This window comes from Lutra lutra, chromosome 18, assembly GCF_902655055.1.
Source record: "Lutra lutra chromosome 18, mLutLut1.2, whole genome shotgun sequence".
Lineage (NCBI taxonomy): Eukaryota > Metazoa > Chordata > Mammalia > Carnivora > Mustelidae > Lutra > Lutra lutra.
This window is the reverse complement of record NC_062295.1, coordinates 38,776,038-38,802,230: the sequence shown is the minus strand read 5'-3', so window position 1 is coordinate 38,802,230 and position 26,193 is coordinate 38,776,038. Positions and strand designations below refer to the sequence as shown.

Here is a 26,193-nt window from a genome sequence, read left to right as displayed (position 1 = left end):
TGCAGCCCAGCCTCACTCGAGCAGAGCCATGCAGGTGACCCTGGGCGAGGAAATCGCCTGGTCCCAGCCTCATAATCAGTGACACTTAGAGACTCAACAACAGACGGTTAGACCTCATTTCAGCTTTGCTGTTTCTGCACTGTGCATCTAACAATATAAAAACTTTGAAAGTTCACCATCGTGTGTTCTAGACCTCTATGTGAGACTTAGAAAGGCCTCCCTGAGATGAAAAAAATTTCATATTAAAAGAATCAAGAGTCCAATGAGCAGGAGCTCTGCGATCGGGCGGGTTCCGTCAGCAGCCCCGGTCGGAGCTGAACAAAGCCTCCCTGCCCTGTTTCAGTCACCCTGGAGGCTCCAAGGCCCTTCCATGACCCGGACTGCCAAGAGCCCTCATCTGGCCCTGTATCTACGACACACCGTACCACAGCAGAGGCCACCGCGGCCACGGCTCTGCATGTTCTCAAGCCCTCGACGGCCCTGGAGCCCAGTTTGGCTCCACGCAAAACCCCGGAGCCAAGGGCATCCTGGGCACCCCGCTCCTTACCAGTGTCTAGGGTCTCCACTCAGCTCCCTCCGACCCAAACATCCCAGAAGCTTGGCCCAAACACAGAGAAATGAAAATACCAATACGTCTTCAACCAGCTCCAGGCCAGCACCTCACACATCCCTGAAATAATGCCTCTCCACGGAGGGGAAGATGGCACGGAGAGGGCAGCCAGCTCTGTCCCACTCCCAGGCGGGCAGCAGCGAAGTGGAACACTCTCTGCAGCTGTCTCCCCTGGGCCCAGGCGCTGGGCCCGCACAAGCTGCCCTGGGTGGGAGTCCGTGGCTGGCGCAGGGCTCTAGTGACAGGGACACCTCCCCCATGGGCATTGAGGACATGGCTGGCCCACCAGGTGAGACTGCCAGGTCCAAAGGGAAGGGCTCAGCCCCTTCTGAAATCCAGAGCCTTGTCTACCTTATGTTCTGTCTCCAAAGGGACATGAGTGACCTCGTCCCTGGCTCCCGGAGGAAGGCAAGGTCCCAGTTGGGAGAGACCCAAGGGGAGAGGGCAGGTGCCTGTCCTTCCTGCTCTCCCCAAAGAGGGATGACACCTGGGCCTGGCTGCAGACTGGGGAACAGGCCGGAGGCCCACCCTGCCCAGTCCCTGCCGAGGGCACAGCCACCCGAACCTAGGACAGCCCCGCTGCCAGGGTAATTTTCCTACGGCAACTGCTACAGAACTAACCGCCCAGAAACGGATATCATTTTAGGGATGAAAATTCCTTCCAGTGCTTGAATAAAAGGAGGAGTTTCACATTTTATCCATTTCCACATCCCTGAACAATAAAAACCTATTTAAAAGACCATGAATATGCAAATTCCATTTTAAATATGGAAATGCAAAACACGTAAGAAAACAGTCTGGGCGTGAAGTATTAATGGCATCTTCTCTTGCTGACAAGAGACAATGCGAGCCGGCTGCCACGGCGGAGGTCACAGGATGGCTCAGCCCCGAGGAGCAGCCAGAGCCCTGCCCTGCGCCCACGCCCTACCCACCCCTCGCCCTGCCCTACCCTATGCCCACGCCCTGCCCACTCAGCCCACAGCCTGCCCTACCCACCCCATGTCCTGTTAAGCCCATCCCACACTCTGGCCAACCCCTACCCTGCCTTACCCTGCCCTGCCCATTCCTGGCTGGCCTCCGCTACAGACCCCTGCTCTTCCGGACCCCCTGTTGCCCCACACCCTGCCCACAACCACCACTCTGCCACTCTGTCCCCGCAGCACCGCAGGTCCAAACCTTGCGTCCCTGTCGGCACAACCTCAGGCTGCACTGGTGCCAGGGCAGGGGCATGGACAGGGCCTGGGGAGCACATGGAGTTCTCCCTCAGCTGGGACGGCCCAGCAAGGACAGGCTCTATCTCCCAAGGACAGACCAGCTAAGCCTCAGATTTGGGAGAACTGAGCACAAGGCACCCTCCTGGCCCAGAAGCAGAGGGAAGCAAATACACGCCCGCTAGGCAGGGACGCACCTAGCACCGTCCATGCAGAGGCTCAGAACCATCAGGTCTGCATGTGGAGCAAAGGGCCCAGAGGCTGGACACAAACCTCCGCTGGCAGGGCCTGCGGTGACACACACATACCACCTCCAGGCAGCACACCTAAGTGCATCCACAGGAAGGACCCCAGAAGCACAAGGCTGATGACGCCCAACACAACGGGGCCAGTCTTTAGAAAATTCTGCCATTCTATGTCCAGGGAGCTCACGGGACTTCGAGGACCTTCTGATAAGGTCCGGAGAAGAAACCAGGGACCGGGCCTCTCTCTGTTGACAGCAGGAGGAACTGAAGCAGAACGGATTTCTTACAACTCCACAGCCGTGCTCCTGGCGGCCGGCTGAAGATGAGGCACCTGAGAGCCCAGAACGCACATTTACATGTCACAGGGGATTCTGTGCGCTCACCGAGCTGGGTGACAGTTCGGAGGTCACCCCATGGAGGCCATGGCCACAAAGCCGGTGAGTTCTCCAGCCACAGAGGGCACCAACCGTGGCAATGGACCACCATACGCACATGGACCCACACTCTACACAGCCCGTGAGAGCTGCTGTTCTCGCACAACAAAGCACACGCGAGCCATCCAGCTCATCAGAAGCCTTGGTCTTTAAAGGGCACGTCCCACGACCAAGGCCCTATGGTCATCCCCCCGAGGCCACTCTCCCGGACCTGCCCCTTTGCCGGCAGCTGCCCCATGCCAGGCTGGCACCGCCAGGAATCCCAGCAACGTCTGCCGATGAGCCCAGACTTCCCTGGGGACCCCATATGTCCCCTAGGGGGAGGGGACCTTGGTCTCTGGGATAGAAGCCAGATGGTTACAGTCCAGATGATGAAGGTGACTCCTACCCAGCCCAGGCCAAGCTGGAGATACATTAGCAGAAGGCCTGCGCCCGCCCCGCACATCCCACCAACACCGGCCAGGAGCCAACCAGCAGACCCAGAAACGGCTGCTTGAGAAGAAGCCCCCCAGCGCTGAGTCCCCGCGCTCTCCCCCTCCCTCCCTTACCCTCTCTAACCGGCCACAGAATTTACAGGCCTGATAGCAGCGCTCCTGCTGGGGAGGCCCTAGGGGAAGCTCGGAGGACCGAGCGGGAGAAAGGCTGCCAGTGCCATGGGCACCATCTCACGTCGGAACACGGGCACTGCAGGCAGGTGCCAGCAGCCTTTGGGCCCCAAGGACTGGAAGGCCCAGGGTCCCTCTGCTCAGCCGCGACTGTCACAGGGATTCCTGGGCTCTCTCCTTCATGCCAGAAGTTCCAAGCAAGGAGGAAGGGGGTCTGAGAACCAAAGTAAGGGCAGCCCAGCAGTTGGCCAGAGCCCTCAGGCAGACCCCACACAGCAGGAGGGCAGCAGTCCCAAGGGGACACACCTGCTCCACCCCAACGCCTCCAAGGCCCAGTCCTAATGTCCCCTCAGGTGACAGCGTTGGGGCACAGCCATGTCTCCGTCCACATGTCACGACTCAGGGAAGAAGACAGGCCCTGACTTACAGACAGGCTGGTGTCAGCATGTGTGTGCCAGACAAGAGACCATCCTGAACGGGGGCTACGTGTGCTGGGACAAGGGAGAAAGGCTGCCTTTCACTGAGCTCTGACAGCAGCCGGGTGCTGTCCTCGGTGCCTGCCTGGTCACCACCACCCTACGAATCAGCCAGTGTCATGACCCCGGTTTGGGATATAAAGAAAATGAAGCCCACGCAGAAGCCTCAACCCACATGGGCCAATACTCAGGTCCGGCCTCCCTGGTCATCAGCCTGACTTGGGCAGCAAGGCACCCCAGCACCCTAGCGGACACGCGTCTGCATCGTCCAGCCTGCTGGGAGCCAGCCTGCGGGTGACTACAGGGATGGTGAGGGACAGAAGCAGGACACAGAAACCATAGGCAGGGTCCCCACAGCCAGAAGCCCCTCGGCTCCCCACACAGAGCTCAGTGCCCAACTGTAGTCCGCAGGCCGAAGGTTGGAGGAGACCCCAGCCGAGGTCTTCCCAGGACAGACGTGAGGGGTCTGCGCAGCAGGCCAGGCAGGCAGCCCCCCTTGGCCTTCACATATGCCGTTCTCAGGTCTTTATTTTTCACAATCTGGCCAGATCTGACTCAAAACCTGCTTGCCCCTAGAAGCGATCCCTATCCACCTCATGGCTAGAAAGCAACCACGTCTCCTCTCTGAACCCACACCTTTCCCTTCTCCAAGCCTCGGCATCAGCACGAGAACACGTGCACGAGCGCAAGTGCATCCAGATGCACACACGCCCCGCCCCCACAGGGTTACCCACAGCTCCCCCTCCTGCCCCGCCCCAAACTGCCCTGGCAGCCAGTGCTCCTCGAGGCTCAGGCAGCCCAGGCTGCAGCGTGCGATGCTTTCCAAGCTGGGATCTCAGTGACGACGCCCGCCTGTGCAGAACGACACCCCGGTCACAGCTGCACTGAGGACACCAGGCTGTCTCCCCTTGGGCACCAGCCATAAACCTGGAGGAGGAGGAGCCTTCCCAGCTGCCATGAAACGGGTTACAAAACCCACTTTGTAGAGAAAATCAGCAACGTGTACTCTCCAGTGGACGTCGTGTGACTGGCTTTAAGCCGTTGGCCTGCCACAGTGTGGGGCAGAGCAGACCACAGTGAGGACTGGCAGCACCACGGCCAAGATGGGGTGCAGGAGCCAGGGGACCAGCTCCAGGCCAGTTGTGCGCAAGACAGGTGCCAACTCAGCCAGCCCCACTGCTGCATCCTCCGCAGATTCAGAGGGATCGGTTGATGAAGGACTAGCAAAGAAGGAGAGGTCCATGCTCCTGGGTCCCCAGTGAGTGATACCCTGTCCCCTAATCCTGGCAAGGACAAGGACAGGAACACTGCCAGGGGATATCCCAGCTGACCCCCAGTCCTCGCCAGGTAGGGGTGAGGAACTGGGATCATGGGCACTGCCGGGGGACATGCCTGCTGACCCCCAGTCTTCACCAGGTGGGGGAGGGGCTGGGATCGTAGGCACTGCCTGGGGACATCCCCACTGACCCCCAGTCCTCACCAGGTGTGGGTGAGGGGGTGGGACTGTGGGCACTGCCAGGGGATGTCCCCGCTGACCCCCAGTCCTCACCAGGTAGGGGTGAGGGACTGGGATTGTGGGCACTGCCATGGGACGTCCCCGCTGACCCCCAGTCCTCGCAAGGTGGAGGTGAAGGGCTGGGATCGTGGGCACAGCCAGGGGATGTCCCCGCTGACCTCCAGTCCTCGCCAGGTGGAGGTGAGAGGCTGGGATCATGGGTACTGCTGGGGGATGTCTCCGCTGACCCCCAGTCCTCATCAGCAGGGGTGAGGACACGAGAACCCACAGAGACACCACTGCTCAGGGAATCGACAACGTATCCTGGGAAAAGAGAAAAAGACACTTATTCTTTACTGAACAGATGTGCCCTGGGCACTGATCCCATGCTCACGGTCCCTGCACTCTCATGGAGTTCACACTCAAATGGAGAAATGCACCAGGCACACATCAACTGGTCAATCAACGCATCAGATTAGGCCAGGAAGAGCACAGAAACAACATCCGGAGGCAGTGGGTAGCTGCAGCCTGGGCAGGATGGACTCTCCCACAGGAAAAGGTGAGGATGGACACACACAGATGCCTCCATGAAGACCAGAAGCATTAGCCCTCCGTCAGGGAGCACTGCTGGAATGTTCCAGAATAGAGAGGAGCCCTGTGACCTCCTGACAGAGGAGGTGAGAAGCATGAGGTAGGTGAGGCCCTGGGCACAGGGAGGAGTGACACGATGGCGACAAGGACAGGAGAGAAAGGCAAGGCCCCAAGGGCGGCAGCAAACCACAGCCTACTGGCGAGTGACACAGAATGCCCCAGAGGGTCCTGTACATGTGCACCTGCCCAAGGGACAGTCTGAGGCCCATCTCAAGAGGCTCCTCTGCACACAGACCCTGCGGGGCAGGTAGTGCTGCTGGGGCCGGCCTCGCGGTCGGGCGGAGACACAGCTGGCACCCGTGTGGCCGGCACGTGGACTCAGGTACTCTGCAGGCAGAGCAGAGATAACCACCTGTCACCTCGGTGGATTGAGAAGTCAAGAGGGCCCCGCCAGGTGAACGTGTGAGGCCTGTGCACCCCCAGCGCCCGAGCTTCACACCTCCAGCACCACACTCACTCACTGCACGCCCCGGGTCGCTCTGGCCAGAACCACAGCGGCGACCCCAACCACCCAGACCCAGCCCTGCGGCAGGGACAAGGTAGACAAGCAAGTGCACGACGAAGACACATTTAATTATAGGACACGCAGTCGAACGGGAAGCCTCCCTGAGGAGCGAGTCAGCCGCAGCCACAGAGAAATTCCAAGTCAGCCACGGCCTGAGCAAAGTTCCAGGGCCAGCAGGGACAGAGGCGGGCACAGTGTGTCCCGCTGCTAAAGGGGGGCTGTGTGGCAGAGGTGGTGGAAATGGGAGCGGGTAGAGAAGTCAGCAGGGGCAGACACCAAGGGAAGGCCGTAGGGACAGCAGAGGCTGCCAGAGTGGGAAATGCCGCCACGAATCCTCGTCATCTGAAGGAGATGGCAGCCAGTGGTGGAAGAGAGTCCTGGGTTCCTGAACACGTGGGGCATAAGGAGCAACCCAGAGTCAAGGAGAGGGGCACACACTGCCAGTCACGGCAGCCAATTGAGGGGCCCTTGCCTGGGGCCACACATGCAGATGTGAGGCACAGCGGCAGGACACCATGTGGTGCCCAAGAGCACGGCACCCACTCTGACTCCTCGCCCGTGAAACCCTCGCCAAGCCAGGACCAGCCTGTGCTGGCCACGAAGTACAGTCACAAGTGCAAAGGGTCTGGAGCCTAAGCCGTTCCCGGTGTAGCTGGGGGGATGGACCAGGGTGTAGGGGCAACGGCAGAAGGGCAGCCAGCGTCGCAAGGGGCCAGGGCTTTGCACAGAATGCCGGTTCCACCTCCAGCCACGGCTGCCCCGAAGCATCCCCTTCGTCCCCTTCCCCAGAGAGGTGGAAGGGGAAGCAGAAGCAGGGGCACAGCCCAGTAAGGGGGAGCCAGACCACACCCTAGAGGCTGACGGGGGCTGGACAAGGCCAGATCCAGAGCTGCCATCCAGAGCACAGCCCACACAGGCAAGGAACAGAGGGAACCCAGCAGAGGAAGGGCACCAAGGAACAGAGCTAGGCAGCCACGAGGAAGGTTGTGAGTTCTTATGTGCCAAGACTGTCATCATCGCAACTGGAGGACATGGCTGTTGATGACAATGGGGGCACATGGTGACAACACCTGCTGCATCCTGACAACTGGCTCATCAGCTAGGAGCCGGAACAGGGATGTAGGTTTATTGTCCCAGCTAACCCGCATGCCGACCCCATAAGGGGCCAAACCGTCTCCTGCGCCTACTACATCTCCATGTTCTAGATGAGGGACCCTCAAGGACTGGTCCCAATGGCACGTGGCAGAGCTGAACTTTGGACCCTGGACTAAGGCCATGCAGCCACACCCGGAAGCCACACACCAACCATAAGAGACTACTTAATGTTATATTACAGATGTGGTTTTTCACCCACACTGGCCACAGTGCAAGGGCTCCATAGCTACAGGAGAAGAGCATCACCGGAAGTCCTGTCAGATGGCCAGCCTAAGCCAGAGAGCCTGTCTACCCAATATGATGTGGTCTACACGAGACAGACAGACAGACAGTATAATCTACCCCAAATGGCCAGCCTAAGCCAGACAGACAGCCGATCTACCCTAGACTGATGGTTGTCTGCCCCAGAGAGAGAGCATGGTCTACAGCAGAAGACTGGGCTCTGACCTCTGCATGGAAGCAAGCACCCAAGGAAGATTCCCAAGGGTCCAGGACATAGCACAAGAACGAATGTCACTATGACTAATTCGCAGGCTCTGAAAAGGTTGGGGCTTCCAAAAATCTCATCACTTCCTCCCTCCACATGGGAGCCCCCAACGCTGCACACTGTGTGTGTGTGTGCGGGGGGTCAGCTCACCCCCAGCCCCAGAGAGACAGCACCACGGGTCTCGATGCCCCCACGGCCAGGTCTGCGTGCTCACAGCACGACTCTGGGCCTCCCATCGTGTGAGTACTGTGACCAGTGCGAGCTGACGGAGCCCGGCCCAGCCTGAGGAAGGGGGTCCCGGTCGATGGAGTCACCGAGCTCACAGACATGTGCCGGTGTCTGTGGAACAGATGCACCACCACAAACTGCCACCAAGGAACACGTGAAGACAAGGCCTCAGACACGGGCTGCCTCGGCACCACCCGCCGAAGCCCGTTTACACCGAGCAACACCGGGAGCTGGCCAGACCAGCAGGGCCCCAGTCTACACCCCTGGAAAGCCCCGGGACACGCTCCTGCAGAGACAGTCGTGCCTAAGACCAGAGTGAGGCCTGGGGAGGGGAACGGCTGTGGGGCTGGTCCCCACGAAGGCCAGCCAGGTGATCACAGAGCCCCCGGGAGTCCCGGAACTGGAGCACTGATGCACGAGGCAAAGCCAGGCCCGCCCCGTGACAGGAAGCGGTCCAGCCAGCCCAGCAGGGGGCACCCAGAGCCCAGCTGTGGGCCCGCGACCGCCCGGCACAGACGCAAGTCCCACGGGGCTCACTGGGCCAGCAGTCCATCACTGTGGCTCTTCAGTTGGGCTGTTCGTTCATTCCTTCAGCCGACACATGCTCACCGAGCAGCTCCTCACCCGCGTCCTCTGCATCCCCGGGGACGCCGTCGCACACAACATGCCGTCCCTGCCCCAAGAAGCCTGCGGCACAAGCGCAGGGCACACAAGGAACTCGGCAGGAGCACGCCGGGGCGGACTCGCCGACCAGAACGTATCAAAGCAGGAGCCCCACGCAGGGAGATCGAGCCTTGTGGGAACAGATGCTGGAGTTCCGAGTGGGAGCTCCAGGCCGAGCGGGACCTCAGCACTGCTCGGGCACCCAGCGGCCGGGGTGGAGTCCACGGGGGACACTGAGCATGCCTACATCTCTGACTGTCCACGGCCTCTCCAACCTCTCTCGGACCACACAAGCTCCTCAACACACCAGGTCCAAGGCAATTTCCCGTGCACCCTCCATCGACACACAGACAAGGTCACGCCGGAATTCATGCTTCAGAGTTACCCACCCCCCAGGATTGTTCTCTCACCTGATGTCACTGTCCTGCATGCCAACCCCAAGTCCACCCCCTTCCAGGCCTCCTCTGGGTACATATAGGAGACAACTCATGCCGCCATGTCCTCAACTACCCCAGAGGCCACTCCTGCCCCGTCCCCCACCAGGCACAGGTCTACCTGACGCTGACAGAGCCTTCTTCCTCAGTGTGCCACGGTCCCATGACAGTTATCACCTTTCTCATCTGACAGGAGGCACAGGCTGACTCCTCTGTCCAAGGACACACAGCAACTCGGTGGCCGGCCAGCCTGAGCTAGAGCCAGGGACCCACTGGAGCTCCTAGCACAGCGTGAACTCCACCCCGATGTGCAGAGAACAGGTCCTCGGTCATCATGAATCTTCTGTGGCCGTCACCAGCCTTGCTGGCCTCAGGACAGCCCAAGAGCACCATAACTCACACAGACACACGATGACAAAGATGACAAGGCCTAATCACACTAGACGGTTTGCGAGGACGGCCTAAATGCTGCAGACAAACAGCAAGGAAAGAGCCACACGAAGAATTATGACCAGTATGCCGATCTCAAGTCCCCCTCAGGGATGACAGGGAAGCCATCAACCTGCGGGCTGCCAAGAAGACGCACAGCCAAGGGCACCACCTCTCAGAGATGGGGACAGGCAACATGAGCAAGGACTGCCCTCTCACCACTCATTCAAGTCCCCTTCACCAAGCAACAGCCTCCTCCAAAGGCTGCCCAGGGGCCCCCGGCACCCCCAGTCAACAGCGAATGAAGTCGGCTGTCCTGCCTTCACCAGGGCTCCTGACACCCCACACAAGACCACAACCCACAGACCCGGCAGCCGGCCAGCGTGAAGGACGCCAGACACACAAGTCCTCTCCATGCTGGTCAGGAAGGGCTTCACATCACAGGGTCCCTACCACCTCATCAGGGGCCTGCCCGGCCATCTGTCACACGTGAGCTTGCTCCCGGAGGGGAGCCAGGGGTCCGGAGAGGTGGACAAGGTACCGCCACAGGGGATGGCCACTCCCAGAATGGAGAAGAGAAGGTCAGCTCTGCGCTCACTACCGAGAGTGAGCTGGCTGTCGGGGCCATGTGGCTGGAGCGGCTCTGGCCCCCACCTCCCCGTACACGAAAGCCAACCTTCCCAGCACCTCATGGTTTGGCCTGAGAAAAACCAAGGCGAGTTTTCTTTCTTTGAGCAGTTCATTCTGTTTCAAATGCAAAGTAAAGTGAAGATCGTCTGGAAAAATGTAAAAGCTTTAATTTCAAATCACTCTTAACACCCGTTTCATCTGACAGTAGCTTTGAAAGCAAAAGGCAATCTTTATCGTTTGAGGTTTTTAAGCTAAATTGACGTGATTATGTCCTACATAACCAGATGCTTCTAAAAGCCAATTTTCAAAGTGACATCAACCCCCCAAATAAGAAATCCTTCCCTCTGGCTACTAGTGAGCCCTTAAGACCCTGTGTCCGCACAAGGCTGAGGCCGGCTGTTCACAGACCCACTTGCCCGTGGGGACCCGACCCCACTCAGCGCTCGGCCCCCTAGAGAGCCCCACAGGAAGTGGGCCAGCCACAGACAAGGAACCCCATCCCGCCTGGAGCAGTTCTGCGCCTGGGCCCATGAGGCTGGAGGGGCATCTGCTGGCAGGGGTCCCAGGAAAGGCCTCCTTGTTCCAAAGTGGAGACCTGAGAAAAGAGACCTCACCTGAGGCCTGCGGATGGGTCACCTGAGGCCGGAGAAAGAAGGCCAACCACACGGCAGAAGCCAGGGGCAGCCCGACGGAGAAGCATCTGGTCTCTGCCCCCTTTCCTGGCAATGAACTCCTAAGACCCCTAGGGTTGCTGAAGTGGTAGGGCATCTCATGACTCCTAACAAGCCCCTTGTATCCGCTGTCCTGTCTGAGATAACAAGGGGGCTGCAGAAGGGGCCAGATTAAGCAATCACCCCCATGGCGGTTGGGGGGGAGGGGCGGGGGCCAAGCTCCTCCCCAGCAGCCTATAACATAAGCATAACGCAAGCAGGGAGACACCATCAGACCCCCACCCCCCGCCAAGCCCACACAGGGCTCAGACAGCTTCCGAGCTGGGGACACACCTAGGTGCTGGGAGCAGGGCTGCACCCAGAGATAACAGGGAAGCTCTCACCCCCCAGCCCTCACACAGGCACCTCTGCCATCTGGCTGCTCAGACTGCAACCTTTGCAAAAAATCAGTGACGGCACAGAAAGCACTTTCCTGAATTCTTAGTCATGCTAGCAAACCCTCAAACGGGTACAGTGTGGAAGGAAACCCTGGGTTTGGAGTCAACCAGGGCAAAAGCTCAGGCAGCCCGAGGACCCGGGACTTAAGACCGATGCATGGAGTGGGGCAGCTTATGGGACCAAGCCCTTCCCTGTGGGGTCACGTCAGGATGGAGTATAATGACGAGCGTGTGCTGGCCTCACAGGGTTAGGAGGGAAAACCATTAATGCTGAGCCTGCACAATGTCACACAGCTGCTGGCCTCCAGGCCTCCCACCAGGAAGGGGGGCTCCTTCCTCACTATGCAGCCCCGGGCAGAGGTCTTCCCGCTACCCGCGACCGAGGGCATCTCTCTGTTCCTCTCTGGGACCTTCCTGAGCCCACAGGTCTAACCGCATGCAAACACACACGCACTGCCTCCCCTGGGCTCAAGGTTCCCCACAATCAGGGGGTCACTTGGAGCTCACGCCACAACAAAGCCAGGGTTCCCCGATGCCGCACACATCCTTCCCAAGGCCCCCAGGCACGGGAAGGCGGGGGCAGCCGGGCATGTGGCAGAAACATGAGGCCTCCTGCACCCCTCAGACAGACCCAGCTCCCATTCACTCAGTCCAAGGCCAAGGGAGCAGTGAAGTGGAGCCGCTCCCAAGCCACACCCAGGGGACACCCACGCTGGGGGCTCCACCACCCCGCACACGCCCGGGCCACCAGGCCTACCTGGTGGTGATGGTGTTGTTCCGGTCCTGCAAGGCCAGCTCCCGCCGCTGCAGCTCAACGACAAACCCAGACAGGTCTTCCGGGGTTCTGTGGAGTGGAGAACACACGGCCACGTCAGCCACCTCCTGGAGAGGACCTCATTCCGCACAGGACAGCCGCCAAAACCATGCCAACAGCCGAGGAGTCACAGACCCAGGACGAGTGGCGTCCGTGTGTGGCTCCCAGGCCAGTGTGGCACGTCACTATGCGCACACCATGACCTGGGTTCCAACCGCAGCCCACCCCTGGCCATGTAACAGCACTAAATGATTCTTATTTGACACAACTCCATTTCAGTTGTAAGAACCGGTCAACAGCGAGCCGCCAGCGTCACCCTACAGAGAAGAGCAGGGGAGCTGGGGGGTCCTCAGCACAGGTCGTGTACCCGTCTCCCTGGAACCAACGACGGGAAAAGAGGCCACAGCAGACGCCCCCACAGACGATTCCTCATCATGTTCACGCTGCTCCACACTGCCCATCTCAGATCCCGTCCAGAGCAGCCTCACTGCCCTGTTGCCACCTCACAGAGGAGGAAACAGAGCCTCCAGGTGTCAGGAGCGGCTCGCGGCGCACTCCTCTCTGAGCAGCACTGGGCCGCCATCTAGCCCCTCCGAACCTGACGCCGGCGCGCGGAACACCTGCGATAGACTACGACGACACCCGGCACCGCGGGCGTGGTCCCCACACAGCGCACGGCAAGCAAGCTAAGGGGCTCCCTGGCCCGCAAGTGGCAGCTGAGCTCTGGGCCTAAGGACCAAGCATGTGGCCATGGGTGGGAGGCGCCACAGCCTCCTCTGTCACTGAAGGAGCCACGGGGGCTGTAACAAACCACAGGAGTGGCTACCGGTCACTACAGGATCCAAAGGCTCTCTCCCTGGCCTCCAAGGGCACCACAGGGCCCGGCTCCCACAAGCATCCACCACAGGACTAGGCCCCAGGGGTCTACCTCCCACAGCCTTGCCTCTGGATATGGACATGTCACCCCAGTGTTACGAAGCTCTGTGTCAGTTCACCCTGTGCTCGCAGTGCTCTGCCCTCAAGAGGTCTCAGGACAATCAGCACTCCCTGGAACAGGGACCCTCCCATCACACCCCTAGGCTGCTCCCCATCCCGCCTGCCCCACTTGGCATTCACCTCAGGGTCTCTCAGTGTCTGCCGGCCCTAGAACAGGAGCTCACGGACCTGTGACCCGTCCACAGTCCATGACACCCATATGGCCCGACTAGTCACATACCTGGGCCTCTGCAGTCCACACCCTTCCCGCAGGTGCTTCCTGGCTCTCTCCCTTGCAGATGCCCTCACAGACTCCCCTCCTGGCCACCTGCGAAACAGCCCCTCACTGGGCCTGAAGGAACCATGGGGCAAAGGAACGATTTCTCCCCGCGCTCCTCCCCAGACCACGTGATCATCTGGAAGGACCCTGGGCAAGACTGAAATCCAGCACGGGGAGGGCTTGAGCCAGCCTTGAACGCCAGCTCTCATTCTTCTTGGAGCTTCCTCAAGCTTCCCAACCTCGGGGAGTTAAAAATACAGACATAAAAATACATCTTTTCAAGCCAAGAGGTATTTTTTTCTGAAACGTTCTAGAGATATTCAAGCTGTTGTTTCCCTGTGTCACCCAGTCCAGGGTTACATGAACGGTTACCAAGTCCGTGGGATGAGTCTAATGAGAACAAGCCAACAAGCCAGCATGCGCCTCCACGTGGGCACTGCCCCTGGCCCTGCCCTCGCTTCGTGGGGATGTAGGTGGGCACCGCGTCTTCTGCCTAAGACAGCTGCTCAGGCCCGAGTGCAGGGAAGGGCCCATGGACAGGACCCAGTAGCTGAGGACCACGGAGTCTCTAGGGGTTCTCGGTGACCAAGGACGGGTCGCCTGAAGCTCCCTCCAGGTAGACACCTTCCAGAAACCCTGAGGCCGAACGGCAAAGTCAGGAGCACGCGAAGCAAGCTTGGTGCCCTGCGGCCCAGATCTGACCCCAAAGCCAGGAGTTAGACACAGTGGACAACCAGACTCACCTTCACCCAGGCTCTCTTATCTCCTCTGAACATATTTTGAAATGACACAATTTCATAAAAAGGGAAAATTGGAACGGTTCCAATCAGGAAAAAAGTGAACCCAACACGTACTGTGAAACACTCCACCCCACTGTGGGCACCTGCAGCCCCTGGGGCCCCCACCCAGGCCAGTGTACACGAGGCCGCTCCCACACAAGCACAAACACACACACACACACACACACACACACACACACACACACACGCTGTGCCCAGGATGCCGGGGTCTCTGCTCTCTCAGCCAATGCTCACACAGAGGCCCTCAGATGCCCAAGTACTGCGGGACTGCTGGACAGCCATCAAGGGGCCTGGCTCCACATTCAAGTGAACGGAGCGGCAAGCCTACGTCCCCCCATCCCCCAGAGAGCACACCAGCCACACACACCTGGTCCACTTGCCTGAGGAGCGGGACATCCACAGCCTAGGTGGCCTGAGTTCTCGCTGCCCCTCCCGGAGCATCCCCGCACAAACCACGACACCCAGCCATGCAGATCTGGCCGACACACCTGTGGCAGACCCTCCAGCAGGCTGGTCCTTGGCCCCAGTCCCAGCCCCCGAATTCCAGGTGCCACCATTCAAATGAGCCACCCCCTCCTCGCGGTGCAAGGATGTGGGCTGCAGGGACTGCTTCCCTCACACGCCCAATTCTAGAAGACAAGACTGCATGGCATGATGCCCACGTATCAGCCGGCCTGCAGCTGCTGGAGGTCTCACTGCCGCCATGCAGCCCCTTCCTCAGTGGCCTGCGGGGCCAACCCCTGCGGCTCTGCCTCTGCCTGCATCCAGACTCTGATCTGCAACCAGACTGTCCTGACTGGTCACTCCTGCAAGCACCGGGCCCCGCTTTCCTCTAACAACCCAAAGCACAGAAAACCAGAAGGTAATACTCAGGGGTCTCCCATCGCCGGCACATTCTCCCTGCAGAGATGGAGAACAGGTGGACCGTCTTTGAAGGAAAGAGACGGCCAGGGTTCAGTCACCATCCAGACAACTGCAAGCTGACTTGTAGCTCAACAGGGCTCCTCTGAGCAGAGCCCCAAACCCGAGGACCCAGACATAGCATAGCGCAGCCACCCAACAAGCCTTGCACACTCTCTAGCCGCGTGGGTGCAAGAGGACACGGGAGCCTTTGCAATGGTTTTTGTAAGGTATACAAGCCAACCCACATAACACTGCGGGGGAAACAAGACACAAGTGACAGTGACAGTGACGGGTGATGTCTCACTGCATAAATGAGGAATACAAGGTCCAACTCGAAATAAGGAATCAATACATTAAACTGTGTGGGATTCGGGGCGCCTGGGGGGGCTCAGTCAGTGAAGCATCTGCCCTCAGCTCAGGTCACGATCCCAGGGTCCTGGGATAGAGGCCCTCATCAGGCTCCCTGCTCAGCTGGGATCCTACTTCTCCCTCTGCCTCTCTCTCTCTCTCTCTGTCTCTCATGAATGAATAAATAAAATCTTTAAAAAAAAAAAAAGAAAGAAAAGAAAACACTCTCTCAGGTTCTCTGTCAATTTCACATGCAAATATTTGATTCCAGAATTTGGTCCAAGTCTAAAAGAATCCCAGAAGACTATGCCATGACCTCCACGACCTAGGCTTCGTGACAGAGGCGCAGAGGACAAAGCAGACAGCTGCATCCCGTGTCACATGGCCGGCAGCCAGGCCCCTGCGCTGTCGTCCACACTCAGGCTACTTTCACACCATGAGCTACTCACGTGAGAACAGGAAGGGGAGGTGACGGGAACAGCATTTTTGAAATGCCAACATGTGTGGGTCTTCTGATTACAAAAATACACACACTGAGAAGAGCAAAAGCCAAAAGCCGGATCGACTAGACCAGCAATGCGCCTGTGTGGACAGCAGGGAGAACACGTGTGGGAAGAGCCAGGCCCCCATCACAGAGGCAGAGCACCCTCCAGAGTTTCTATAATTTCTGATGAGAACATCACAAATTATAGAATTTTTTCCTAAATTTTTTTCCTGAAGTTTCCTGAAGTTTTTCCTAAACTGTAATTTCGACCGGTGGAACCTGGGGGCCACAGTGACTGGGGCTAAGCCGAGGAGAACGCACATCTGGCGAGGGGGCTCACAGAGCGGCTCAGGGGCCGAACCCATGGGCCTTCTGCCCTTCCATAGGATGCCGGGACCTACACTCTCACACTGGCGTCCCGGCGGCTCACAAAGGCTGGGCTAGGCATGGGAAGCCACTCAGGCCTCCCCAGGTTCATAACACAGGTCAGGGCCCCCAGGCAGACCCTGCACAGCGCATGCGGGCCCGAGGGAGACCCGCCGTTCTGGAGGCCCAGGCCACCCTCCCCTGTGGCCAGACCAATGGCGGCAAAGGAGGCAGACCGGCATGTGTGCAGTGTCACATGTCACGTCTGTGCATGTTTCTCCGCCCGTGCTCTCCAACTTACACAGGTCTGGGCACAGAGCACAGAGGACAGAAGACGAAGACCCTGGAAGGCAGGGCCGAGATGCCTGGCATGTCTCAGGGAAAGCGGGGGTGCAGGCGGCACTGTGGGGGAGCACAGGTAATATACACCAGGCAAGGAGGAGGCCCGTAGGACGGGAACATGGACAACTGTTTCAGGACCCCCTGCCTGCATGCAGCCGCCCAGCCCTTCCTCCAGAAGCACTCCCTCCTCCTCCCAAAGGACCCGGTGTGTCCGGCAGGTGCTCAGGGAAAGAGCTCAAGGGCAGCGTCCCTCAAACTGCACCAACAACTTCACAAGTCCAGGCTCAAAGAAAATATGCCAATGACACATGCGTGTATTGACAGAGCACGCTCAGAAAAGACACCCCAAATGGATACCGGGGGCACCTCCAGGTTAGGGCCGAGACCAGCAGTGGCCGTCAAAGGGATCTTTAACCTACGATAACCTACATGTTGGAATACAAATAAAACTTGAACACCCCCCCCCATGCAGTGTCTTAACTACGTGCAAAGAGTCGCTGGAAACGTGCAGCTGGAGAGCAGAAGCCAGAGGCTGACAGCACCTGGGGCGTGCCTGTGCGAGCTCAACACAGCATGACCCGGGGCGGGGGACAACGGGGGAAGGGCATCCGGAAGAGGCGATGGCTGGGGACAAGGCAGGAGAAGCCCTGGGAGCCAGGGATGGAGAGCCATGCCCACAGCGCCAGACGCCCGTCGTAAGCGGCCAGCGCGAACACAGGCAGCTCCCGGGGAGCTGGGTGGGCAGGAGGGATTACTGAACTGCAGGCTTCGCTGGCGTCAGGTCACAGAGCAGGGGCCAAAGCACCTCCGACGGGCAGGGCGCGGAGTCTCCAGAGACCTCCTGGCCTGTAGCGGAGCCACAGCTGTGCAGAGATGTTTTAGCAAGTGCTCTGGGGCCTGGCTCGGCGCTCCTGGCGAGCAGCACTCGGCCCAGACACAGCACGGGAGCACTCAGACAGGAGCATCAATCTGTCCCCAGACCTGCACTTCACACACGATGAGGCGGAAGGCCTTCAGAGGGCCTCTGGATCCTGGACTCGGAGATGACAGGAGAGTGACAGTCCCCACGGCAGCCCACGCTGTGACAGCTGCTGCTGACAACGTTGGCTTTAGCTGTGAAGCCTTTTAACTCTGACTGGTGGGCTTTCAAGAGGGAAGACGTCTTTTTGTTTACTCTGCAGCTGAATTCTGACGTCAACTCAGCTGTGCACAGCACAGTGGGGGCCTAGCGGGGGGGTCACCCCGCGGGGGGCTCTCGAGGAAAGGCCGTCTGCCCAGCAGCTCTTCTTTCTGAGGCTCGTGCCAGCAGGTGCCAGGTCTCCCATCTGAGCCTGAAGTCCCCATTTCGGGAGACCCAGAGGACTCCAATTTCTAAGATGAAGCTCAAGCTCGCTTCCAGAGAACCACTCTGCCCAGGATAAAGCCCACTGGGCCCCGGCTCCCAGGAGTGGCTTCAGCCGGGCACAGGGCCCTACAACAGGGGGACAAACCCCCCCCCCCCCCGCAGAAAGTATGCAGAACCAGGATTAGAAAACGCTGCACCACAAAACTTGGCTTAAACCCAAAAGGAGGACAGACATTCATGACTGCAAAGCCACAGGGGCAATGGGATGTCCCATTAAATCAGGTATTTCTTGATGATAGGGCACAGCTGTGGGAGGATATGGAGCTGGGGCGGGGGGGGGGGGGGGGGGGGGGGGGGGGGGGGGGCTATGTCACCAAGCGCTGACTTAAGATAAAATCTGCTATCTCAGGATGGGAAAAGCAGCGACTGTTTTCCCAAAGAAAAGGATGAATTCCCTGTGACCTGGATGTGGACCAGGTTCTGATGGGGTCACCCTCGGTGGCTGTCCCTGCTGCACCCAGGCCTATGGCTACAGAGCTGGAGATCAGACACTCCAGAGGAAGTGACCACTGATGGTCCTGAAACCACAGGCACCCACAAAGGTCATCTGTCCCTCTCCCTACTCCATGACACGGTGGCCAAGTAGTAGACAGCAGCCATCCACACATCTTCTAAAACTGCCTGTCTTCCCAGATAAACAGAGAACAAATGGCTTTTTCCCCACAGAGAGGTGCAGGCCAGTCAAGAGACAGGGTCTCAGCACACACCCACAGACCCCTATCCCACTGCAGCCATCCCCCACAATCAATCCACGATGCTCTCACACAGAAACAAAGGCCTCTCTCCCTACCATCACACTGCCTGTCTGACAAGCTACTGCCCGTGGACAACCCTCCCTTAGGCCCCCTCTGCCCATGGGGAACACTCCGGAGGGGTCTGCACATCCTACCCCTGCTCAACAGAGCCTAAGCCCCCCTCCCCATTGGAGCACCTCTGCACAGTAGCCTAGCTCCCCATGCCCGAGTCAGCCCCACCTGTGCTCCCCCTCCCCTCCAGGCAGGGACTGGCTGCCAACCACCGCACCCACACCCCTTGGCTCTGCCTGTCCTCCCAGGACAGCTCCACTCCTTCTCCAGTCCCTTCACTGGCATCTTCCTGCCGGGTACCTCTCGCCCCTGCCCCTAACCCACTTTGTGTTCCCCACCCCCTCACCCTGGGATGGACCCCCAACAAAAAACTCAGGGTCCTGAGTTCCAGGATTGCCCACCTGCCTCCTGGACAGCTCCTGGCTAGAGAGTCCTTCCTGCTCCTCCCACCTCACTCCTCTCCCCCGATCCTGGCTCTCCTGTGACCATCTGGGGGACTGGTGGCCCATTTCCTGCATCTATCTCATCCTTGCCTCCAAGCATCAGCTTGTAAGCCAGCAACCACAGCGAGCACTTAAAATCTAAGTGAGGCCCCACACCTCACATCCAGCTGAGCAGCGCATGCCCTCCACAATGCCAGGGCAGCGCCAAAGTTGCCCGCAGAGCTTATGGAGCCAGTACGGCCTGGCCTCCCATGGGCCCATCCCAGAGCCTCTGCACACCCCTCTTCTGGAAGCCTCCTCCCTCAGGTGCCTGCAGAGCACATCCCTCGGCTCTCTCAGGTCCCTGCTCAAACATCCCCAAAGTCTCCTTTGGGCCCGCCCCCACCACCCTGGTTGAGCCCGCAGCCACAGCCCTGAACTTCTGTCCCCCTGCCTCATGCCCGCCCCTTCACAGAGCCCCCACTTGTTTACTTGTTCTGCTTCAACTAGAATTCAGGCTCCAGACAGACACTGCTGTTTTGTTTCGTTTCTTTTTTTTTTTTTTTTTCTTCCAAAGATTTTATTTTATTATTTATTTGATGGCGAGAGAGCTCACAAGTAGACAGAGAGGCAGGCAGAGAGAGAGGAGGGGAAGCAGGCTCCCCACTGAGCAGAGAGCCCAATGCGGGGCCCGATCCCAGGACCCCGGGACCACGACCCGAGCCCAAGGCAGAGGCCTCAACCCACTGAGCCACTCAGGTGCCCCTTTTGTTTCGTTTCTTACACTATCCGTGAACCTCCAATAGCACTGGGCCCAGGGCACTAGGCTGGCCATAAATATTAGTTGAATAAATAAAAAAACACATTATCTTTGCAGAAGAGTAACTAACAAAACTGTATCCAACCAGAGCTGGAATTCAGACCAGCGGAGCAGAAGTTTAGAATTGCTGGTTGAATAAATCACAGTGCACCCCTACAGTGAAATCTGTTTAAAAGAGAAAAGAAGAATCTTTTTATATGTGAGAAGGTCTCAAAAGTGTTCTGCTAGAGAAAAAAAAAATGGAGCAGAACTAGAGTGCTAGGCCACGTTTTGTATGAAAGAGACAGGGTATAAGCAAGCGTGGCTGAGCTGGTTTATAGATGCATAAGAAATGTCTAGAAGGACAAATGAGACAAAAACAGCAGCTTCTGTAGGACAGGATGAAAACTGGGAAGCATTACACTATTTAAAAAACAACTGTGAAGCTTAGCGCTGTAAACTTACATTACAGAGTTAGATCTATCCCATAATAAGTTAGTGCACATAAGTCTAGTCATGGCCGTTTATAATGGAACAATCGCAGGCTATCCACCAATGGTTCGGCTACGTGTACCAGGAAGCCAGACACGTACCAGCAGGAGGCTTCCTATGTAAAGCCACCAGGACCGGCCAATGACCCCACACACGGGCGTCACAAACCTGGTAAATGGTACAAATGCACAAGCCCCCACCAAGATGCAGACTTCTCCAAATGTGGGTTTTCAAACTTGAGTTCCACCTAACATTTTTACAGACACCATGAACCACCATCCACGATTTCAGCTGTTTCCTGAACACGGACGCCTGCAACCTTCCTGAATCTTCCAACCCCCCACCCCCACCCCCCGGTCTATCTCCCAGCCAGGCGCTGTGCTCAGCAGCCATGTGCTAGCAGTCCTGTGAGGCTTTCCGAAGCATTCAGCAGTGTTTTCACGGAAACACGGCTTCCCTCACACATTTATAGGTTACCAGCCCCCACGAAACTGAACGAAGGAATCAGGGTCATGCGTGCACCTGCAGAGACAGGAGCTTCGTGGTCCCAGAGAGTGCCCCGCCTGGGCCAGGTTCACAGAGGCCAGCCAGCTCCAGAAGAACGGGGCTCCCACTAGGCCGTGGAGGAGCCACTGTTCTTCGTGACTTGGGGGTGGAGAGACAGAGGAACATGCGTGTTCCTTAAAGACGTGCTTTTCCACGTATAAAACATTTCAAACGTGGGGCGCCTGGGTGGCTCAGTGGGTTAAGCCTCTGCCTTCGGCTCAGGTCATGATCTCAGGGTCCTGGGATTGAGCCCCGCATCCGGCTCTCTGCTCAGCGGTGAGCCTGCTTCCTCCTCTCTCTGCCTGCCTCTCTGCCTACTTGTGATCTCTCTCTCTCTGTCAAATAAATAAAATCTTAAAAAAAAAAAAAAAAACATTTCAAACGTTTACAAAATGAAAACAAGCCAGTGTACTGAGCACCCGCTGTGTTTCAGAGACAGACGGGAGCCAAAGGACAGAATCGGAGTCCATACAGCCACTCTGTGAGTGGTGGCAGGAAGGGAAGGAACAAGGAGTGGGGGGAACATCGAGGAGGTCAGGACGCACCATGACAGGCCATGGCTCGCTGGTGGCACATGTGCCCTCAGTTCCCTCCACAGGAACGAACCCGTGGCTGGAATTCCAGCAGCTACAGTCCAATCTCCCCTCCAAGGCCTGCGGCAGGACACTCAGTTAGTGAGGTCAGAACTATCAGGGTGGAGAGAGCCCTCCTTACGTGACTTTGGCACAATTACAGACTCCCCCACATGGAGACCATTTACGGGGACAGCTGCAAGGACAGCAAACTCCTGGCCACGGTCAGCAGCAGCCAACCGCCTGACCCGGCAAGGCCCCAGATGCTGCCGTCCATCGGCCAGCAACCCGGCTTAACTGCTTCAGGGAAACGACTTACACAAGTCCCCAGACACATGTAAATAAAATGAAGAAATTTCAGACTTACAGTTGCTGCCTTCAAATTCCTTCCTCCAGCTCAGGCAGGATTAAAAGGACTTCAAAGCAGCCTGGGTCCCAATTAAGCCCGTGTGCCCACCCCAGGGATGCTAGAATATTCCTCTAACTAACAAGAGACGCTCTTTGAACTGTCTGAGCTAAAAAAAACTCTCAGAACCTTTCAAACAAACGCCACAATTTTCTCTCCCTGCTCCCCCAATCTCTGGAAAAGTTGATCTCTTGAACACTTTAAACATTCAAAAAGGCAGCTACATAGTGGCCCCAAAGCCCACTTTCGCCAGGAGCTCAAACAGGCCAGCAAGCAGGGGGCTCAGGCATAGCCGGACACAGAAGGAAACATCCCTCGGCATACGTGAGCGCCGCAGGCAGTTTCGCAGGCTGGGAGGACAGCCATCATCTTGCACACCCGAGCAGTGGCTTCGGGGAACACTTCTCCCGACACCAGGAAGGCTGGGGGGGGTGGGGACTGGGCTGGTGTCAGGGGAGGAATCGCAGCTCACGCAGCCAGATATGCTGCCACAGGCCGGGCACCCCAGCCCCACAGGGAGGAAGGTGAAGGATGCGGCAGGAAGGTAGAGGGGCATGTGAGAGAAAGGGGACATCACGCTCATCTCCCCGCCAGTCCACCCACGCCGTGACTCAGACATGCTAGACTGCCACCTCCAACTGTCCACTCCCGGTCGCGACCCCTCCTGTTCAAGAATTACAAAAACCCGAACAATAAATTCAGTACCCCACCCCCACCCCGGCCCATGCAGCCTGCCCGTGGGGATTTCTTTCAGCAGAGACAGCAGCTAGCAGAGCAAAGAAGGGAGAGTTAAAGACCAGGTCTGCCGCCTTGCAGGCGACGATCAAAGGCAACGCCGGAAGAGAGGACACTCCCAAAACGAGAGCCCACACAGCGAAGATGCTCTCTGAACCTGCCAAGCCACACAGGAGGAAAGGGCTCAGAACCGTGGAGACGCAGCAGGTCTGCTAGAGGCCCAGGCCCAGGCAGTGGTCCCAGGAGGGACCCCAGATGGCTGCGGAGCTCCAGGCAGGTTACTCTACCTTTCTGAACATGGGTCTATCCATCCTCAGGTGAGGAAGGGACTAGGAGAACAGGACCTCCTGTCCTAATCTAGGATTCTGTTTGCAAAAACAAAAGTGGCCTGAGGATCTGCTCCCTGTGATGACAGCAAAAAGGTGGAGAACAAGCCCAGTGAGGCCAGGTCCCCAGATCAAGGGTACACTGAGTGCTGGGTCCCTGAGGCACAAACACAGGAGGGGAGTTCTGGGAGAGTCCGGACAGACCCCGGGTCCTGAGGGCCCAGGGCCCAGGGCCCAGGCGAGCAGCCCCATAGCTGTGCTCAACACTCTGAGTTTTATTCCCAGTGTGATCACAAGCCACTGGAGGACTGAGCAGGAGGAGCACACAGGTCTCAGGGTCCACTCATTTTAAAGAGAGGTGGGTACCACAAGTTTATCCTGCTGTTTACAACAAGACGCAGAAACAGCCCAAACCCTCACCAGCAGGGAAATGACGGCAGCTCCACCCAGGACAGCTGGGCAGCCACGGATCGGGTGCCACGAAGGGTGTGCTGTCACCCAGCACGAGGACACGGGACATGAAGGGAAGGCTTTCACCCACACACAGGGCCACCAGGTCTATACAACGACACTGAAAATCTAGGAAGATGGACAGGACTCCCTTGAGAGTGGTTACCTCCTAGTGCTGGGGCTGTGAGGAACCGGTTTCTATCTATATGCATTCCACCACTTGGTAAAGGACGTTACTCACGAAACACAATTAAGAACAAAGTTCTACGGCCACCTTGTTCTACTTTGTTGTCAAGAAAAACAAATATATGGACATGAATTGTTATTTACCTGGAAAAAATGTCTTCTCCCGACCCACAGAGCCAAGAACACACAGAGGTCCCCACGGCAGGCACCCACCTGTGCTCAGCACGGGCTGGGCACCACACCCCATGATAGGACAGACCATCACAGCACAAGAACACGGAGCAATGAGCAGCTGGTGTGGGAGCCACAGTGGGGAGCAGGTGAGTTTGGGGTGCAGAGGGGCTCATGGAAGGCTCCGTGAGAAGACGGGTTCCAGATGAAGCCTAAATGATAAGCAAGTGTCCTCCCAGAGAAGAAGGCGTGGGGCTCTAGCACTCAGGCCACACGGACTCTGGGCCGAGGTCGAGGCTGGGGAGCTCTGGCCATGACTCCCTGATTTCATGGAATCCGGGTGCTGCCGGAAGCAGCTCAGTCCAGCCACAGGGAGAGGCCATGGAGGGAAACTGAGGCCAGCCTCCTGGTTGTCATGAAGGTGTCCCTGGGTGAACAAAGCCAGCCTGGATGTCCCGTCCCCACGCAGCATTTGAGGGACTGCAGCCGCCAGGTGCCCTGACCACCTACAGAATCCTGTAGAGGCGGTGGCTGGCACCCAGGACAGCTCGGAAAGGGCTGCAGAGGCAGAGCCCAGGGCCAAGGGGTACCTGTCAGCTGACCTTGGTAATAAGAGCACCAGACAGTTAGTGCTCATAGCTTCACTGAGAGAGAGTCCTTGGGAGGCTGCAGCAAAGAAGGCTCTAGATAAGGCCATAGTGGAGACAGGAGCCACAGTGGGCAGTTGCTGAGGTTTTAACCGCCCAAGAGCAGGGCTGGAGCGACCAGGGAAGTATTCTGGAGATGGACGGGAAGTAGGGAGGCGGCGGTGGACGACAAGAACCAGGGTTCCAGGGTGGAGCAGAGAGGGTGTCGTTCCCAGAGACATGGAATGGGGCCAGGCGCTTGGGGCCGAGAGGCAGAAACACAGGTGGCAGGCTGGCCGCCCAAGGGCAGTCCCCTCATGACAATCCCAAGGCCTCAGCTGGAACAGATAACTTGCCAACACAGGCAGGATTGAATGCTGCATCCGAAGGGCCCAGATTTCCGGGCTGCTGCAGTTGGAGGGCGCGGCCAAGGGCTGGCCCAGAAAAGGGAAGGGGAAAGGGTTCTGACAATCCCGATGTTAAGCTGAGGGGCAGCGGTGGCACACACAGCACCAAGCTGACCCACCCTCCTAGGTCACTACCCCACCGTACAGGTCCCAACACAGTGACGGGGGCCAAACGGTCGCCTGAAGGACGCAGCCCCGGGACTGGCACCAGGCTGGCAGGATGGTCTGCGTCCAACAGAGCCTTGAGAACCACACATGGGCACACACACACTTGCTAACATGCAGCTTTGGGCCCGGAGCACCTGGTGACAGTGTGATCCACACTGGGCCACAGAAACGTCTCAGGGGAGCACAGCAGGTGGCCCACCCCTGGGTCACTCCTCTGGGCCTCTAGTTAGAGTCCCTCCCGCCTCCCCCAGTGGTCCCACCAAGAGCAGAGCCACGGAAGAGGCCATAAGCAAGACTCCCCGGGACACCAGTAGAGACCTTCAGTAGAAACCTTCAGTAGGCAGGTTCTCTGGCAGCACCCCGTATAAACCAGTCTTCTTCAAACCAAAAAAGAATTCTTTCTGCAAGGAATGGTCTCCTGGGAATGTGAGTGGCACTGCAACAGAAGGTAAGGCCAAAGCGATTCTCTTACAAGGACACGAACACCACTCCCCCGGCCTTCCGCCTCCCCTGAGCAGACACTTGCTGGGTCAGGGTCCCAGGACACTCCAGGATCGCAAACCCCAGGACCACAGTGCTCACACAGATCACACGGAAGCAAAGCAGCACCAATCATGTGGGTGCCTCACAGGGTGGGGTTCGTGTGGGCTGCAACAGCAGGAAGGACAGCAACGTCACTGACAGCACCTTCCCAGGTGGGCCAGCAGAGGCTGCATGCGTCAGGCGCTGAGGACAGGTCCCCCTGCTGACTGCAGAGGCTTCTCTCCACACGTCCTCCTCAGCCGGGCTGTCCCCTGACGTGAAGGTGCCAGCTCTCACCACCTTCTTCCAAGGACGGTCCCAGATGCCAGTCAGCCCACCCACCACAAAGGGTGACGACGATGGCTGGGAGCCCGCAGGAAGACACACCGTGGGCCCTGGCCTAGGTCTTTCAAATGTCTGCAGGCCCCTGAGTGAGGACATGGCTGTGTCCCACACCCTGAGCAAGAAACCCACAC

The 26,193-nt window shown here is 58.2% G+C and overlaps 1 protein-coding gene across 3 annotated transcripts in view; it reads right to left on the bottom strand.

The window, feature by feature from the left end:
* Positions 1 to 26,193, bottom strand: part of MAD1L1 (mitotic arrest deficient 1 like 1) — a 316,809-nt gene that overhangs the window by 242,116 nt on the left and 48,500 nt on the right. For all 3 annotated transcript variants that reach the window (XM_047713391.1, XM_047713392.1, XM_047713393.1), the window contains one exon: positions 12,124 to 12,210. In XM_047713391.1, the coding sequence (XP_047569347.1) occupies positions 12,124 to 12,210 (87 nt within the window). The remainder of the gene's footprint in view (positions 1 to 12,123; positions 12,211 to 26,193) is intronic.